The sequence below is a fragment of the Podospora pseudopauciseta genome (assembly GCF_035222475.1).
Source record: "Podospora pseudopauciseta strain CBS 411.78 chromosome 7 map unlocalized CBS411.78m_7, whole genome shotgun sequence".
NCBI lineage: Eukaryota > Fungi > Ascomycota > Sordariomycetes > Sordariales > Podosporaceae > Podospora > Podospora pseudopauciseta.
Genome location: NW_026946667.1, coordinates 952,460 through 966,848, shown reverse-complemented (window position 1 = coordinate 966,848; position 14,389 = coordinate 952,460). Strand labels below are relative to the sequence as shown.

The following is a 14,389-nucleotide window of genomic DNA, read 5'->3' as shown; positions in this document are numbered from 1 at the left end:
CCTGGCTTGCAAAAACTACCCTGGAGCTGAGAACTCCACTCTTACCCCAGAACCTCGAATAGCCGCTCCAGGGGCGCCACTAATGGCAGCTAGGGATCCCAGAAACACTTTTTCAGTGACCTTTCAGGTACCGGCCCTGTGACCCAATCAGCAGAGTCCCAAATTGCCCCATCGGGCTTAGCACACCCGATTCCGTTTGTCAGAGCGCCCCAATGTCATCACGACACCCCGTTCTGACGGCGGAGACATGGACTGAGAAAGAGTACGTACAGTGCGGGCGAGTTCAACAAGAAAAATGTCTGAAAAGAGGTGTGTCCAATTGGAAACATATAAAGAGCCAGAACTTCCGTCGCTTCTTTGGCTGGCCATATCAGGTTGTTGTTGACATTGTGTTATTTTATCTCTACCAACACTTTATTTTCACTTACACTTACGGCTCAACACCACAACGAGCCCCGTCGTCTCTTACCAAGCAAGCCATTTTTATCGACTTGCTCCAAAAAGGTCCGAAGAACAACGACCAAATCGGCGGATCTTCCTGTGGCTATTTTCAGACACAGACACGCCTTATCGGCCACGCTTGAAGCTTGCAGCCAAACAGCTTGCCAGACCTTATCTCTGTGCAACATTCCGGCGCCGTAACAGGTATCTTACACCCCTTTCGGTTCATCTGTGCCCCATCAACATCAATTCTCTGCCCCTGAACCCTACTACTGCTGCTGCTACTGTTGCTGCTGCTGTGTCCCCGCCTGTGGTTTCCGTTTTACAGCCCTTCCACCCCTCCACCAGCCAAAGACTCCTTTTTTTATTTCCTCCCGTTAGCCTTCCTGCGGCGAGGCGCAGGCTGAGGAAGCGTTCAGCGGAAGGCTGTGTCTGCTCGGGACATGAACGAGATGAGCAGGATTGGGCCTTCCAGAGCTGAGCCAGGCTGGAAAGATGAGGTTTCCTTATCTCGGGCCCCGGCAGCGTGCCCTGGATTCTGGAACACATGTCTTGCCTTCCAGAAGCGGCAGCAACGAGGAGCAAGCACCGAACAGCGAAGAGCCGTGACACTTGAGATGGCGATCTGGGCCTTGTGAGAGCATTTGCACTAATACAATCTTGTGCAGACGAAAACAATCGAAACAGGACCCTCGGGATTTGCTGTCTGGGATAGATCGGCACTTTTCCTGCTTTCGCGGCATCAAACTCTATTTTCACCGGGCGAGACTAGACTTTAAGCTGTCTTTGTCTCCTCACGGTCCGAAGTGACTGACACATCGCCCGTCTTCATCTAAGACACGACGATAAAAAAGGTAAACGAGACATCTTTTTTTCCCCATCGTATGCACCTTATCGCAGTTGCATCGCCCCGCCGTGCCCGTCTCATTCCGTCCAGGTTCAGGGACCCAGAAAACTAACATTGCTCGATGCAGCATCTGCCGGGGCGCATATCGAAGAGATACGATACAAACCGAGTCTTGCGCCGCCAAATAACACCTCGGGCTTGATTCAGACCTCCAAGCGAGAGCCGCCAGGTACGTTCCAACGTTATGCATCCACCACCAGCATGTCCCCCATGTCACCACCTCTCCAGTCTGCACAAATATCTCCTCCTGGTAGCTCCAGGGCAAGAGGCAGGGTAAAAGGAACCCTCGAGGTTCTTATCTCAGACGGACCCACACTAGCTGCACAGCAACAGCACAGCACAGAAGCACCCAAGGGATGAGCAGGTGGCAGTACGGAGTACGAGCGTAGGTTTCAGTAGCGGTGAAGCATGCTTTCGCAGCTTGTTTGAACGCAGCAGAACCACTCTCGGAGGCTATACTCCCGGAAACGAAGAAGCACAGCTGCTCGCTCTGGCCGAGCTGCCGTCGATGCTATCTAAGTTGCCATGTCACCCGCTCTCATTCCTGGTCTCTTGTGCCACGCCGTCTGTGGCTTCTGCCTCTCCTAGTTCATCCGATGCCGGCATCTCTTCCCAACGTCAAACCTGATTGCCGCGATCAACTATCGGGGTGAGCAGGTTCAAACAGGGCGAGGAGGGTCATGGCAAGGGCCAACTGCGGCTCCCTCGCCGCTTCGACAACCACCAAAAGCACACACCGTGCCCATGGTATCATACGCGCTCCGATGCACTCTTACACACCTGCCAACATGTCCCTCTACTCCTTTACAAAACTTGTGCTCGCTCCCCTCGAGCCCCCCAGCCTCTTCCCTTTTCGCTTTTCTCTTGCTCCTTAGATCCTTTGTCATTCCTCAGCCCTACCACCAACTTGCTCCTGCTCCCAAGCCACTCTCTTCGAGATTTGCACCATGGAAGGCATCATGGTTGAGCCTGTGCTCGCCAGTCCTGTCGACCATATGCGCCGGGTGTCTATCCTGACCATCAAGACTAACCTTCCAATGGACAGCTTTCCAGAGTATCAGGACCCCTTTTCGTCCTCAGACGACACCATGACTGAGTCTCCTAGCACCTTCAACCCAGCCAACAGGCTCGTTGAGAAGACCAGAGGCACAGAGGTTTCCCGACACCCATCACCCCAGCCAACACACGTCAGCTATCCCAAGATGAACGGCAATGGCCACAGAGTCTTGCGGTCGGCCACGGTTGGCTATGTTGCCCCTGAATTCAAGGGCAAGGCCGAGCAGATGAAGCAAGGTGAGCACTCTGTCAAATCTTGTGATTAGTATAGGAACTGACAACTCTGCAGTACGGGAAATCATCCTTAAGGGCGGTTGGATTCCCGAGGCTCTCGTCGACGCTCAGATCATTTGGTTCTACAATGAGCTGGCCATCGACGATGTCTACTTCCAGCTCGAGTCTCCTGAAGCCATCAGCAACCACATCACATCGCTCTATGCTGCCAAGGTAGCAGCCTTCTCTCGTGAGGACAAGCGTGAGGAGATCCGGCTGGACATGGAAGCCTCTGACCATGCCATCTACATCGACACAAGCGAGCCTGGCAAGACCTCCATCAACGGCCCAAGATACGAGCACCGCCTCGAGTCCAAGTACTTGGATGGTGGTGACACCTCGAAGCGCTTCCGCGTCGAGACTTTCCGGTCTCCCGGTGTTTTGGGACAAGACGCCAACTCCAAGGCCACTCTCCGCTGCTACTTCGTGTATCAGTGCCAGTTTGTTGATGCAAATGCCGACCCAATGGAAACCAGATTGGAGGTTATCAGCGACCGCATGTTCCTCGCCAAGGCCACCAAAAACACCAAGGTGATCTATCAGGAGATCATCGAGAGCGCTGTCCGCCGTGCTGGTCCCGTTATCGAGGTCTACGACATTGAGGGGACCCCGGAGAAGAGATTGGTCGTTGCTTTCCGCTCAAGAACTGCCAGGGGCATCTTCAGCGCCCTGAGCGATCTCTATCACTACTATGGCGTCACCAGCTCCCGCAAGTACGTCGAGCAGTTCTCCAACGGCATCACCATCATCAGCATCTACCTGCGACCCGCCTCCAACCTCGAGGGCAAGTTCCCCTCCATCGAGGAGTCCATCCACCAGATCACCAAGGAGATCTCCCTCCTATACTGCATTCCCCAGACCAAGCTGCAGGACATGTTTGCCTCGGGCGAGCTCAGTTTGCAGGAGACCATCTACGCTCACTCTGTGTGGGTCTTTGTGCAGCACTTCCTCAACCGTCTTGGATCTGAGTATGCTTCGCTGGTGGCGGCCCTCAATCCCAAGAACAACTCGCACGCCGAGATTCTGTCCAAGATGAAGAAGCGTCTCCGCACTGAGACTTTTACGCCCGACTACATCCTGGAGATTATCAAATCTCATCCCGGACTCGTCAGGGCTTTGTATGCCTCCTTCGCCAACGTGCACCTCAAGGTCGGCCCTGGTTTCGACCGCCACTTCATTGCCCCCACGCCAGCCTTTGAGGTCCTCTCAGACGCCAAGCTCAAGGACAAGATCACCAAGGACGTGAATAACGAGCACGAAGAGATGGTGATGACTGCCTTCCGCGTCTTCAACAATGCCGTCCTCAAGACCAACTACTTCACCCCTACCAAGGTCGCCCTCAGCTTCCGCCTCGACCCAAGCTTCCTGCCCGAGTTTGAGTACCCCAACCGTCTCTACGGCATGTTCCTCGTCATCTCTTCCGAGTCTCGCGGTTTCCACCTTCGCTTCAAGGACATTGCCCGTGGCGGTATCCGCATTGTCAAGTCCCGCAGCAAGGAGGCCTACTCCATCAACGCCCGCAACTTGTTCGATGAGAACTACAATCTCGCCAGCACCCAGCAGCGCAAGAACAAGGATATTCCCGAAGGTGGCTCCAAGGGTGTCATCTTGCTCGACCCCAAGCAGCAAGACAAGGCTCGTGAGGCTTTCGAGAAGTATATTGACAGCATTCTCGATTTGCTCCTCAAGCCAGAGACCCCTGGCATCAAGAACCCCATTGTGGACCTCTACGGCAAGGAGGAGATCCTCTTCATGGGTCCCGACGAGAACACGGCCGACCTCGTCGATTGGGCCACCGAGCACGCCCGCCATCGCGGCGCTCCCTGGTGGAAGTCCTTCTTCACCGGCAAGTCCCCCAAACTGGGCGGTATCCCCCACGACACCTACGGCATGACCACTCTCTCGGTGCGCGAGTACGTCAAGGGCATCTACCGCAAGCTCAACCTCGACCCCTCCACCGTCCGCAAGATGCAGACTGGAGGCCCAGACGGTGATCTCGGCTCCAACGAGATCCTCCTCAGCAACGAAAAGTACACGGCCGTTGTCGATGGCTCCGGTGTCCTTGTCGACCCCAACGGAATCGACAAGGACGAGCTCCGCCGCCTGGCCAAGAACCGACAGATGATTGTCCACTTTGACCTGTCCAAGCTCTCCAAGGATGGTTACCGTGTCCTTTGCGAGGATGCCAACATCACTCTCCCCACCGGCGAGGTCGTCAACAATGGCACTGCCTTCCGCAACACCTACCACCTCCGCGACACTGGCCTCACTGACATGTTTGTCCCCTGCGGTGGCCGACCCGAGTCCATCGACCTCGTCTCCGCCAACAAGCTCATCAAGGACGGCAAGTGCACGGTCCCTTACATCGTCGAAGGTGCCAACCTCTTCATCACTCAAGACGCGAAACTTCGCCTCGAAGAGGCTGGTTGCATCGTCTATAAGGACGCCTCGGCAAACAAGGGCGGTGTCACCTCATCCTCTCTCGAGGTGCTGGCCTCCCTCTCCTTTGACGACGAGTCCTTCGTCAAGGACATGTGCGTCGACAAGAAGGGCAACGCGCCTGAGTTCTACAAGGCGTACGTCAAGGCTGTGCAGGAAAAGATTCAGGAGAACGCCAGGTTGGAGTTTGAGGCCATCTGGGCTGAGCACCAGAAGACCAAGGTGCCTCGTTCCATTCTGTCTGATAAGCTGTCGCAGGCGATTACCAGTCTGGATGAGCAGCTCCAGCACAGCGATCTGTGGGAGAATGAGGCGCTCAGGAACAGTGTCTTGGCGGACGCGCTGCCGAACTTGTTGATTGAGAAGATTGGGTTGGAGACGATCATCAAGCGGGTGCCGGATAGCTACCTGAGGGCCATCTTTGGGAGTTATGTGGCGAGTCGGTTCGTGTATGAGTTTGGGAGTGGGGCGGGGCAGTTTGCGTTCTATGATTTGTGAGTGTTTTTTTTCTTCTTCCCTCAACCCTTGATTATAAACATGAGGCTAACATGATGGGAATAGCATGTCGAAGAGGATGGCCAAGGTCCAGCAGCAGCAGAAGGCTTAGGGTTTGGGCATTTTAGGATTTGGGAGCGAGCACTGCTTTACTTGATGGTTTACTTTTGAGCGTTTCTTGATTTGGGGGGGGTGGGGGAGGGGTCTGTTTAATGGGGGGTTTTTTTTCATGGCGAATTGGGGCGTAAAATAATCTTCAAAAGCAAAAGAACAGAAGGCGCTCGTTCACAAGAGCAGAAGAGAGCCAGTCATAGAGAAAAAAGACGCTAGGCATGGAATATTTACAGGTCGAGACATTATTTTTTGCAGTTTTTTCTTTGGTTATTTGTGTTTCGAGGCTTTGTCCCTGAATCGAATCGTTTTGAAGCTGGATCATAGAAGAGAGGGATAGACATGGCGTATGATGATGGACTTGGATTTTTGTTTTATGAGACAGATAGGTTGTCGGAAGTCGAGGACAACATACATACACTTTGGATGAGGACATCAGCAATGAGAACAATGTTGCCAAAATGCCAACCTCGGTGATAGTGAGCATGTTTCCTGAGTCACTGATAAGATCCCGTCTCCCCAAATTACCCTACACTCGACTCCCAGTCCATACCCAAACAAGCCCAGCGATATCGGAAAGGTCAGAATGGCAATGTTTGCTCTGTCGTTATTCTGTGCCATGTTGAATAATTTCTCATGAAGAGAGAGTGTGTGATGAACATCTGATGCGGTGTGAGATGCGAGTGTCGGCGTGTGTGTGTCACAGTGCATATCTTGCGCTTGCATACGTACACACATACAGACGATGCACAAGGGTCATAGCATATGCAAGATACTGTGCATATATACCCGAGGAGGGTGGGTGTTCGGGAGGTGGCAGAGACGAACGGGTAAATATCTACTGTTGTTGTTCGTGCCACTTGGGAGGTCGCTGTTGGTTGTAGGCCGGTCGCGGCTACGGATTGCATAATAGGATGGGTATAAGATGGGGAGATTCGGTTGGTGAGGTGCTGGTTTATGAGGGAGGGTGGTTGGTATGGGGTTTTTGGATCATAAATGTGATCGATATGTGAGAAAAGATTCAGGGGAGGCTTCAGATGGGTGATGGGTGAGCTATGAACCAAGCAATGAGGCAGGCCAGAGTGAGGGGAATATGAAGATATCGATTGAATGCTGGGTCATATTTAGGGAAAGTGCTGGGTCATATTTAGGGAAAGTGCTACTCGAGTACCTGCCATTTGCTCCCCGAAAACCAGCATCTGACCACCACTGATTTGGAAGGTACAGCTGAGGTTGACCACCGCTCCTTCCCTCCCCGAAGGTGGAGCTCAGAATGTTGACTGTGAGATGCCTTCCATATTGCTTGCGCTGGCTCTCACAGCTCTTCAGTTCGACATAAAGTAGGAATAAAGGGGTCCAACAAGGACCAGAGCAGCAAGCTTGATGGTTCACTCGTCCAGACCAAGATCAAGAAGGCAGAAAACAAAAAGAAAAGTCGAAAGAGATAGCAAAAGCTTGCTGGCCAACCTCCCAACCGTTATTGGAAAGGGTGGCCGGTTACGAAAACCTCGGTGGTTTTACTCCGGATCGAACTCGGGGGGCGGTGGGCGGCAACAGCAGCTCTTACAACTTAACCATTTGTCCTGACCACAAGGGCGCCCTGGTCAAGATGCTCAAGCTGCTGTTGAGAGTGGCGTGCGGGACCTAATATATATACTGTGCTCCTGCCTGTCCTGACGGTCCAAAAGACAATTGCATTCATCACTACCACAAACTCGTATTCTTTTCCCTATTCGAACTCCAAGCCAATAAAAGAAAACAATCCCAAACGCCTATACCATACCAAATCATCCTCACCCTCCTACTCCTCATCATCATCCCCATCCCCCTCCCTCTCACTCCCCTTCCCCCACCCCCCTCTAACCTTGACCCTCTTCAACCAACTCCAATGCGCCCACGGGTCCTTGATCAGCCTCCTCATCTGCTCCATATCCCCATCTTTGGGTCCTACGACCGGAATCCCCCACTCGACCGCCCTATTCGCCCACTTCACCGCCGTCCACGGCTCCCCAACAGCGTTATACTCGAGCGCCAACCAAGTATACGCCTCATACATGCTCCCCCAAAGCTTCTCCTGCTCATACAGACTCAACACCAGCTCCGCCAACTGCGGCGTCGCCCTGCTATCCGAGCTCCAATCGCTAAACTCCCCAACCAGCTCCTTGATCTGGTGGATCCTAACATCCGACGCCTCGACCTGCGCCTGTTCCTTTGTGCACAACGGGCAAGCACACTGGAACCCCCAAATCCGGTTCAGCTTCTTGTTGCGCGCGCGCTTCTTCATAATGGGGTTGATGTACGAGAGGGTGAGCTCCTCCCCGGGGCTAATGTCACGGATGGCGTGGATGTACTGGGTTAGCGTCTCGTGATCAAAGTAGTAATCCGCGTTGGGGCGGCAGTCGTGGTTCATCCTTGCGATCTCGGGGAAGACGACATAGAACCCGTGGTCCTGGGTCTCGTCGTCGCTGTCGGGGTCGATGTCGAAGGCGTTGGTGGAGCAGATTTTGTCTATCCGTTCGATGTGGGTGCGCTCGATGCCGTCGTGGGTGGAGAGGGCCATGATGTGCTCGCGGTGGAGGTCGGGGAGCTGGTCCACGGCTGCGGCTTGAAGTTGGCGGTATTCTTCCTTGGGGAGGTCCTCAAAGGCGCGGTAGTCGATCATCAGGGAGGGTGTGTTGGCCATGATGAGGTCTCCGCGGTGGATGTGCACTTTGGCGATGAGGCCCATGCCCTTGCCGGGGATCTGGTGCTTCTCGTATTTGGAAGGAGCGGTGCGGTGGAGGTCTTGGTTGATATTCTTCACGAGGTCCTGGTCGACAAAGGCTGGGGTAGTGGCTAGATACTCAGCGCGGCGGGGGGTGGTGATGAAGGAGGCTCCCCTGCCGTTGGCAAAGTTGTTGTCTGTAAAGACGCAGATGGAGGTGTCGGGTTGGGGGCTGGTGAAGCATGGTGTGGTATGGGTCCAGGGATATCCTTTTGGCTTGCTGTCATCGTCTGATGAGGTAACAGGCTTTTGGGCGGTGTCGTTTTCCTTCCAGAGGAACTCCTTCTCGTCGGCCGCACCCATGCTTCCTAGGCCATCTTGACATCCACCGGTGAGAGAGCCACCGTCCCCGCAGATCTTGACTGCCCCCAAATCTTCGTGATCATGACTGTGATCAGGGTGGTGATGGTGGTCATAATTATGACCTTCATGGGCCAGAACCAAGCTGGCCAGAACTGACAGCTCCGAGAGTCGGTGTAATAACCTCATGGTGATGTATCGCGAAGTAAACAACTCAATTGCAACAAACCAGCAGTTTCAAAAACCTCAAGTCAGCGAAGGAGATAAAACTTCTGGCCACTTGTCCAGCAGTGTTCGCCAAATATCAATCAGCAACAACCCTTCTCAGACAAAAAACAGGGCAAGACTCAAGTTGGAGGAAAAAGGGAAAGAAACATTCCATCCCTCTGAACGGAGGTTGAGGCCAGCTTTACCAGCATCTCCTGCCCCTCGAACGGAAGATCTATTCTTTTCTCGGCGCGTCGCCTCGCCCATGCCGGCATCCAAAACGAGTGTGGCGGCAGGGGTTCTCTCCCCGCCGCCTTGCAGCCTCGATAGCATCTTGATACAGAAGTGAGGGGCGCATCTGTTAGTGCAAGTCATTGACAAGGGCAGTTGCTGTTTTCCCTGTCTTGGTTCCAGACCGTTCGCTACTGCAAGGGCTGGGCGGGGTGGGGGGGGCCAAAGCAAACCCCTCCACCAACAGGTCTCAGATATCATGTTGTTAGAGCCCTTCAGCTCCGTCTGAGGATTTGTTACAGGTTACACATGTCGCAGAAGTTGAAGTTGAACATTCGCCGCAATCCTGTCTTCTAAATAAAGGTGAATAAGTCAATTGGGATGATCCCTCCTCTGCCTTATCGACGGTGGAAACAAGGAGCTCTGACCTTCCTTCCCCAGACGGAAACACAAGTCAAAGTGGGGGCACGCTATGTTCAAGGTGGACGGACTGGCGCTGAGGTGATTCACCGGCTGTCACGCTACACCTGCCATCCCGCCGCTGGCCGTTTGACGGCCCATTTTAGCGTGCTCCAGGCCATTGGGTGCGGTTAAACATGATTAAGTTGAGCTGACGTGGATTTCAAGAATCCCATCATCAATCTCTCAGAGATGATGTGATGCGATCTGGATCTGAGGCGGCACGGAGATCTCCAATCTACCTCCATCTTGGCTATTCCCCAACTTCCCCCTCATACCTAAGGTATATATATTGTGTGTGATATTCTAGCTTACTAAACCTCTACCAGCCAAGCTATCCTCGCGAAGCGAACCATCACTTCGACTTGCAGGCGCTGAATCAGCAATCCGCGTTACACACAATTATCCAATCCTTAGTCCCGGCTGACAATGCAGTCAACTAGTTGTACGTTGCATCGGGCAGGCAGTGCCTTAGTCAGGACATAGCAACAACACGAACAACGTGGTGGATATTGAAGCCATCGACATCATCCTTCCGCGGGCTGGACTCTCGGTGGAGTGCTGATTCCGGTGTTCAAGGCCGCGGTTCTCGTCATCACGGACTCGATGCTGTCTAGTCGATGTGACCCATGATGACCTGGGCACTGACGGGATGCTGATCAAGTGATTAGACGGTGCTTGTCAAGATGCTTGTGGCGGTCAACAACGATAATCCGGGAGGCAAGGTGCGGGACGATAATGAGGAAAGAAATTCAGGATATCGAGAGTCCTGCGGGGATCTTGGGGATGAAGTTCATGTATAAAAGGAGTTGGTACAGCCAGAATATCAATCACTCACTTCCATCACCATCACCATCACCATCTCCTCAGCAACCTTCTCACCAGTGATTTCACCTTGACCATCTCACAATGAAGTTCACCACCCTTCTCACAACCGCCCTCACGGCCCTCCCCATCCTGGCCGACTCGTCCTTCCCCTGGGAACGCCTCAACAAAAACGACTCCCTCCTCATCATTGTCGACCTCCAAGAAGGCCTTTACAATCTCGCCCGTGACTACGGTATGTCCCCCCCTTCCCCCCTTCCCCTTCTCATACCCCTTACTAACCCCCCCAGACCCAACCCTCTTCAAACAAAACATGCTCGCCCACTCCGCCCTAGGCCTTGCCTTCCCCACCCTCCCCGTAATCCTCACCACCTCGGCCTCCACCGGCCCTAACGGCCCCCTCCCCCAAGAAATCCTCGACATGTACCCCACCGCCCCCGTCATCGCCCGCCAAGGAGAAGTAAACGCCTGGGACTCCCCCGAATTCCGCGCCGCGGTCAAGGCCACAGGCAAGAAGCAGATCATCCTCGCCGGCATCGTCACAGACGTTTGCACCGCCTTCTTGGCTCGCTCTCTCCGCGCAGAGGGGTACTCCGTCTGGGCCAACCAGGAAGCCTCGGGCACCGTCACAAAAGAGATCCGCGACCTCGCCAATGATCAGATGATGCGCGCCGGCGTCAACGTCGTCTCCCTTTTTAGCATCGTCTGCGACCTGATGAGGGACTGGCGCTCATCCCCCGGCGCAAAGGAGATCCTCCCCTGGCTGGACACGTACATGCCCGTCTACGGGATGCTCGCCCGCGGCCATCGTGCCGCCGTCGAGAACGGGACTTTGATCCCCGGGGAGGCTGACTTGCCTCTTTGAGATCGCGCAAACTCAACCCCATCCCAGCGAGGATGAGAGATGCAAAAGTTGAGATTGACGGACAGAGGAGGAAAATGAGCAGGAGGGAGGTAGATAGAGAAACACACGACCGGAAAAGAAACAGGAAAGCAACAGTTCATTGATAGGCAACACAAACACACACACACACACACACACACACACACACACACACACCAATGTAGTCAAGACAAACAGACAGACACAAACAGCCATGAGCTTTTGCCTTTTCCTATTCCATCCCATGCCATCCCATGCCATCCAACGCTATGTGCTGCTAAACAATATACAATATACAACAGGGGGTATCCAACATTGCCAAAATATATACAACAAAGGCAAAACTAAACTAAAAACAAACAAGCACACAAATCTATCCCAAGTCTACAATAACTTTTCTACAAATCCCTTCAGAAAACAAAACGCCAGGTCATCATCATATCCTTTTCATCAAATCTCCCAGTTTTTTTTTCATGTCAAACAACACCCATAACCGGTATCCAAAAAATCCTTGATAAACAAGTTCTCGCTTTGCGCTATGTATTCCAGAAAAACAATCTCAAATCCTTTCTTTTAAACTCCATAACCAAAAAGAAAAAAACCCGCGTGTTCATATCCCGTATCTCCCGTACCTCATAAACAAAAGAAAAATATGACAAAAGAAATGCTGTTCGTCGTGGTGTCTGAGTCTGTGTGGCCCATGTAGCCAACACGAAAAATGTTCTATCTGAGGTTTCCCAATCCGATATCCAAATCCCCCGTCATATCTTCGTAAATCATAAATCATAATCCATAAAAGGTCTATCCTCCCAATTGCCTCAAAAGAGACTGTCCCATATTTTTGGTCTTTTTCCATTTTTTGTCAAATTCAACCAAGTCCGCCCGTACCCAAACAAGGAAAAAGGAAAGAAAGCATAGGGGGTGAAAGAGGTACACCGATTGGCAGGCATGCTCGGAGATCCTGATCCGTGGGGGTTGAAGTCCAGGGCGATGTGTCTGACCTTGTTTCCACATCAAACCGGCGCACTCGGCGCGGCGTGGGGAGAGTCACACGGCTAGCTCGAAGATCTCGCAGTGAGACTCACAATCGCTCAATTCCTCCAACCGCGGCGGACCTCGGGCTTAGCGGTGAGGTTGTGGGTGATCCTGTCCATGGCGGTCAAGTGGTCCTGAGCCTCCTTGATGTAATGGAAGGTCTGGATGTCGTCGGGCTGGTAGCCAGCGGAAACGAGGTCCTGGAGAGCTCTCTGGTGCTCCCACCATTGGGTGATCTCGAGGTTGATGGGGGGCTCGACGGGCTTGGAAGCCTCAGACTTGGACTTGCGGGAGCTGGTCTTCTCCTGGGCGGGCTTCTCCTGAACATCGCTCTTTCTCTTGCGGCCACGGGTAGAGGTGGTGGCGCCAGAGGCGGGAGGGGAAGCAGCCTGAGCGGTGGTGCCGTTGTCATTGTGGACGCGCCTCATGTGGTCCCTGAGGTTCCATTGTCTGGGGAATCCGTGGCCAGCAACGGAGCGCTCGCAGCCCTCATAGGTGCACAGGTAGGGTTTCTCACCATGGCCATGCATCGCGTGGGCCTCACGCTCATGTCGGAGGAGGCAAGCAGTGGAAGAAAAGCGGGCGTTCTGGCAACCCTCAACCTTGCAGCGGTAGGGCTTGAGGTGGGAGTCAACAAACTTGCTGTTGGTGGGAGGGTGGTTAGCTGATGGAATAGATCACAAGAGTCAAACAAATGGTGCTTACTCGTAGTTGCACTTGAGCTTCTCGGGCTTGTGGTTGCAGCTCGGCTGGCCCTCCCAGGGGCAGTGGAAAAGTCCGTCCGCGTGGGGGTACGCATTCTTGTAGAGGTAATGGTCCCGAGCAGACTCACCTTCGCCGCTCATGCGGCGGGCGCCAAAGGCAGGAGGGAGGGCAAAAGCATCCTCACCCATGGCGGGAACAAGGTGAAGATCGTCAGATGTCACATACTGGCCATCCATTTTCCGGCTCATCCTGAAATCACTAGTGTGAGACAATGCACCGAGCTCAACCGCTTTTGTAGTCGCAACATACCTTGGTGACTGGCCAGGCAGAACAGGCGAGTTGGAGCTCTGGCTCTCGCCAGGAGACGAGGCAGAAGGGACAGCAGACCACAAGTCTTCGGCACCATCGCCGAGACCAGGGGAAGACAGGCGGGAGTCAACAGGGCTCAGCGAGCCCCAAGAGTGAGGAGAGTGACTGATGAGACCGGCATCAAAGATTTGGGGGTTCACGTGCTGGGCCATGGGGGCCAAGTCGTTGCTGTAGGTCAAGCCATCCGGGAAACCCATCATGGGGTAGTAGCCAGCACCGCTGACGGAAAGAGTGTCGAGATCCTGAGCAAGGTATTGCTGCACATCCATGATCCGGCCAGCGGCAACAGCAGGGCCATCCGAGTAGGGGGCACCAGCCATGTCAAGCTTGGACATCTGTGATGATGTCTGTGTGAGGATGGACTGTACTCTTGACCTAGTCTTCTTGACCGAAGTGGCAGAAGGCTTTGTGTTTCTGTTCTTGAGGCTTCCAGTGGAGCTGCGCGAGGTGCCTCTGCGCATGGGCTCAGCCTTCAGGGCCTTGTTGTCGGAAGGAGCCCAGCGGGCGTGGAAGTCATCTTGGTCCGGTTTTGGGGTGATTTGGCCAAATGGCAAGAAAGAGTCCTCGGCTTCTCCAGCATAGTAATCCGTGGCATCCGTAAACTCAGGAAAGTTCTGTGGTCCTTCAACTGTCGTGTCCCAAGCCGAGCCAGAAAGGTCAGCTGGTCCTGTTTGACAAAAAGAAAAGATTCCAGAGGCAGATGAGGAAAGCATGTTGGGCTGAGCACTGTAGCTATAGTCGCTGGAGCAAATGGTTAGTGTGCTGTTCATTCCACCATCTCGTTGTCGTCTTGTAGAGAGCAAAGAAAATGTAGAAAGGAAATGTGACCAAAAAGAAACTGAGGCATCAATGGCACAACTTTGTATCCTGCAAACGAGCCATGTTAGTG

At 53.6% G+C, this 14,389-nt stretch overlaps 4 protein-coding genes across 4 annotated transcripts; 2 read left to right on the top strand and 2 right to left on the bottom strand.

Moving 5' to 3' along the window:
• The first annotated feature begins 386 nt into the window (after positions 1-386).
• GDH2 (NAD-dependent glutamate dehydrogenase) lies at positions 387-6,222 on the top strand. Its single transcript, XM_062915619.1, has 3 exons — positions 387-2,641; positions 2,694-5,610; positions 5,678-6,222. Exons 1-3 carry the CDS (start codon positions 2,296-2,298, stop codon positions 5,721-5,723), a joined length of 3,309 nt encoding a protein of 1,102 aa, XP_062761597.1. The 5' UTR covers positions 387-2,295; the 3' UTR covers positions 5,724-6,222.
• Positions 6,223-7,523: 1,301 nt separating this feature from the next.
• On the bottom strand, positions 7,524-8,975 carry QC763_706210 (uncharacterized protein; the record flags this gene model as incomplete). The annotated part of the gene is made up of 1 exon (XM_062915618.1): positions 7,524-8,975. The coding sequence occupies one exon, from the start codon at positions 8,973-8,975 to the stop codon at positions 7,524-7,526; it is 1,452 nt and encodes a 483-aa protein (XP_062761596.1).
• A 901-nt stretch (positions 8,976-9,876) lies between these two features.
• On the top strand, positions 9,877-11,474 carry QC763_706200 (uncharacterized protein). Its single transcript, XM_062915617.1, has 2 exons — positions 9,877-10,743; positions 10,799-11,474. Exons 1-2 carry the CDS (start codon positions 10,593-10,595, stop codon positions 11,371-11,373), a joined length of 726 nt encoding a protein of 241 aa, XP_062761595.1. The 5' UTR covers positions 9,877-10,592; the 3' UTR covers positions 11,374-11,474.
• A 110-nt stretch (positions 11,475-11,584) lies between these two features.
• Positions 11,585-14,270, bottom strand: QC763_706190 (uncharacterized protein; the record flags this gene model as incomplete). Its single annotated transcript, XM_062915616.1, has 2 exons — positions 11,585-13,068; positions 13,132-14,270. 2 exons carry the CDS (start codon positions 14,268-14,270, stop codon positions 12,483-12,485), a joined length of 1,725 nt encoding a protein of 574 aa, XP_062761594.1. The 3' UTR covers positions 11,585-12,482.
• Between the last annotated feature and the right edge of the window lie 119 nt (positions 14,271-14,389).

What these genes read in the sequence shown, in the direction of transcription:
- GDH2 (XM_062915619.1), top strand. Translation starts at nt 2,296, where the DNA reads ATGGAAGGCATCATGGTTGAGCCTGTGCTCGCCAGTCCTGTCGACCAT. An exon ending in GGCCGAGCAGATGAAGCAAG is followed by an intron (nt 2,642 to 2,693) that starts GTGAGCACTCTG and finishes ACAACTCTGCAG; the next exon opens with TACGGGAAATCATCCTTAAG. An exon ending in CAGTTTGCGTTCTATGATTT is followed by an intron (nt 5,611 to 5,677) that starts GTGAGTGTTTTT and finishes TGATGGGAATAG; the next exon opens with CATGTCGAAGAGGATGGCCA.
- QC763_706200 (XM_062915617.1), top strand. Translation starts at nt 10,593, where the DNA reads ATGAAGTTCACCACCCTTCTCACAACCGCCCTCACGGCCCTCCCCATC. An exon ending in CAATCTCGCCCGTGACTACG is followed by an intron (nt 10,744 to 10,798) that starts GTATGTCCCCCC and finishes TAACCCCCCCAG; the next exon opens with ACCCAACCCTCTTCAAACAA.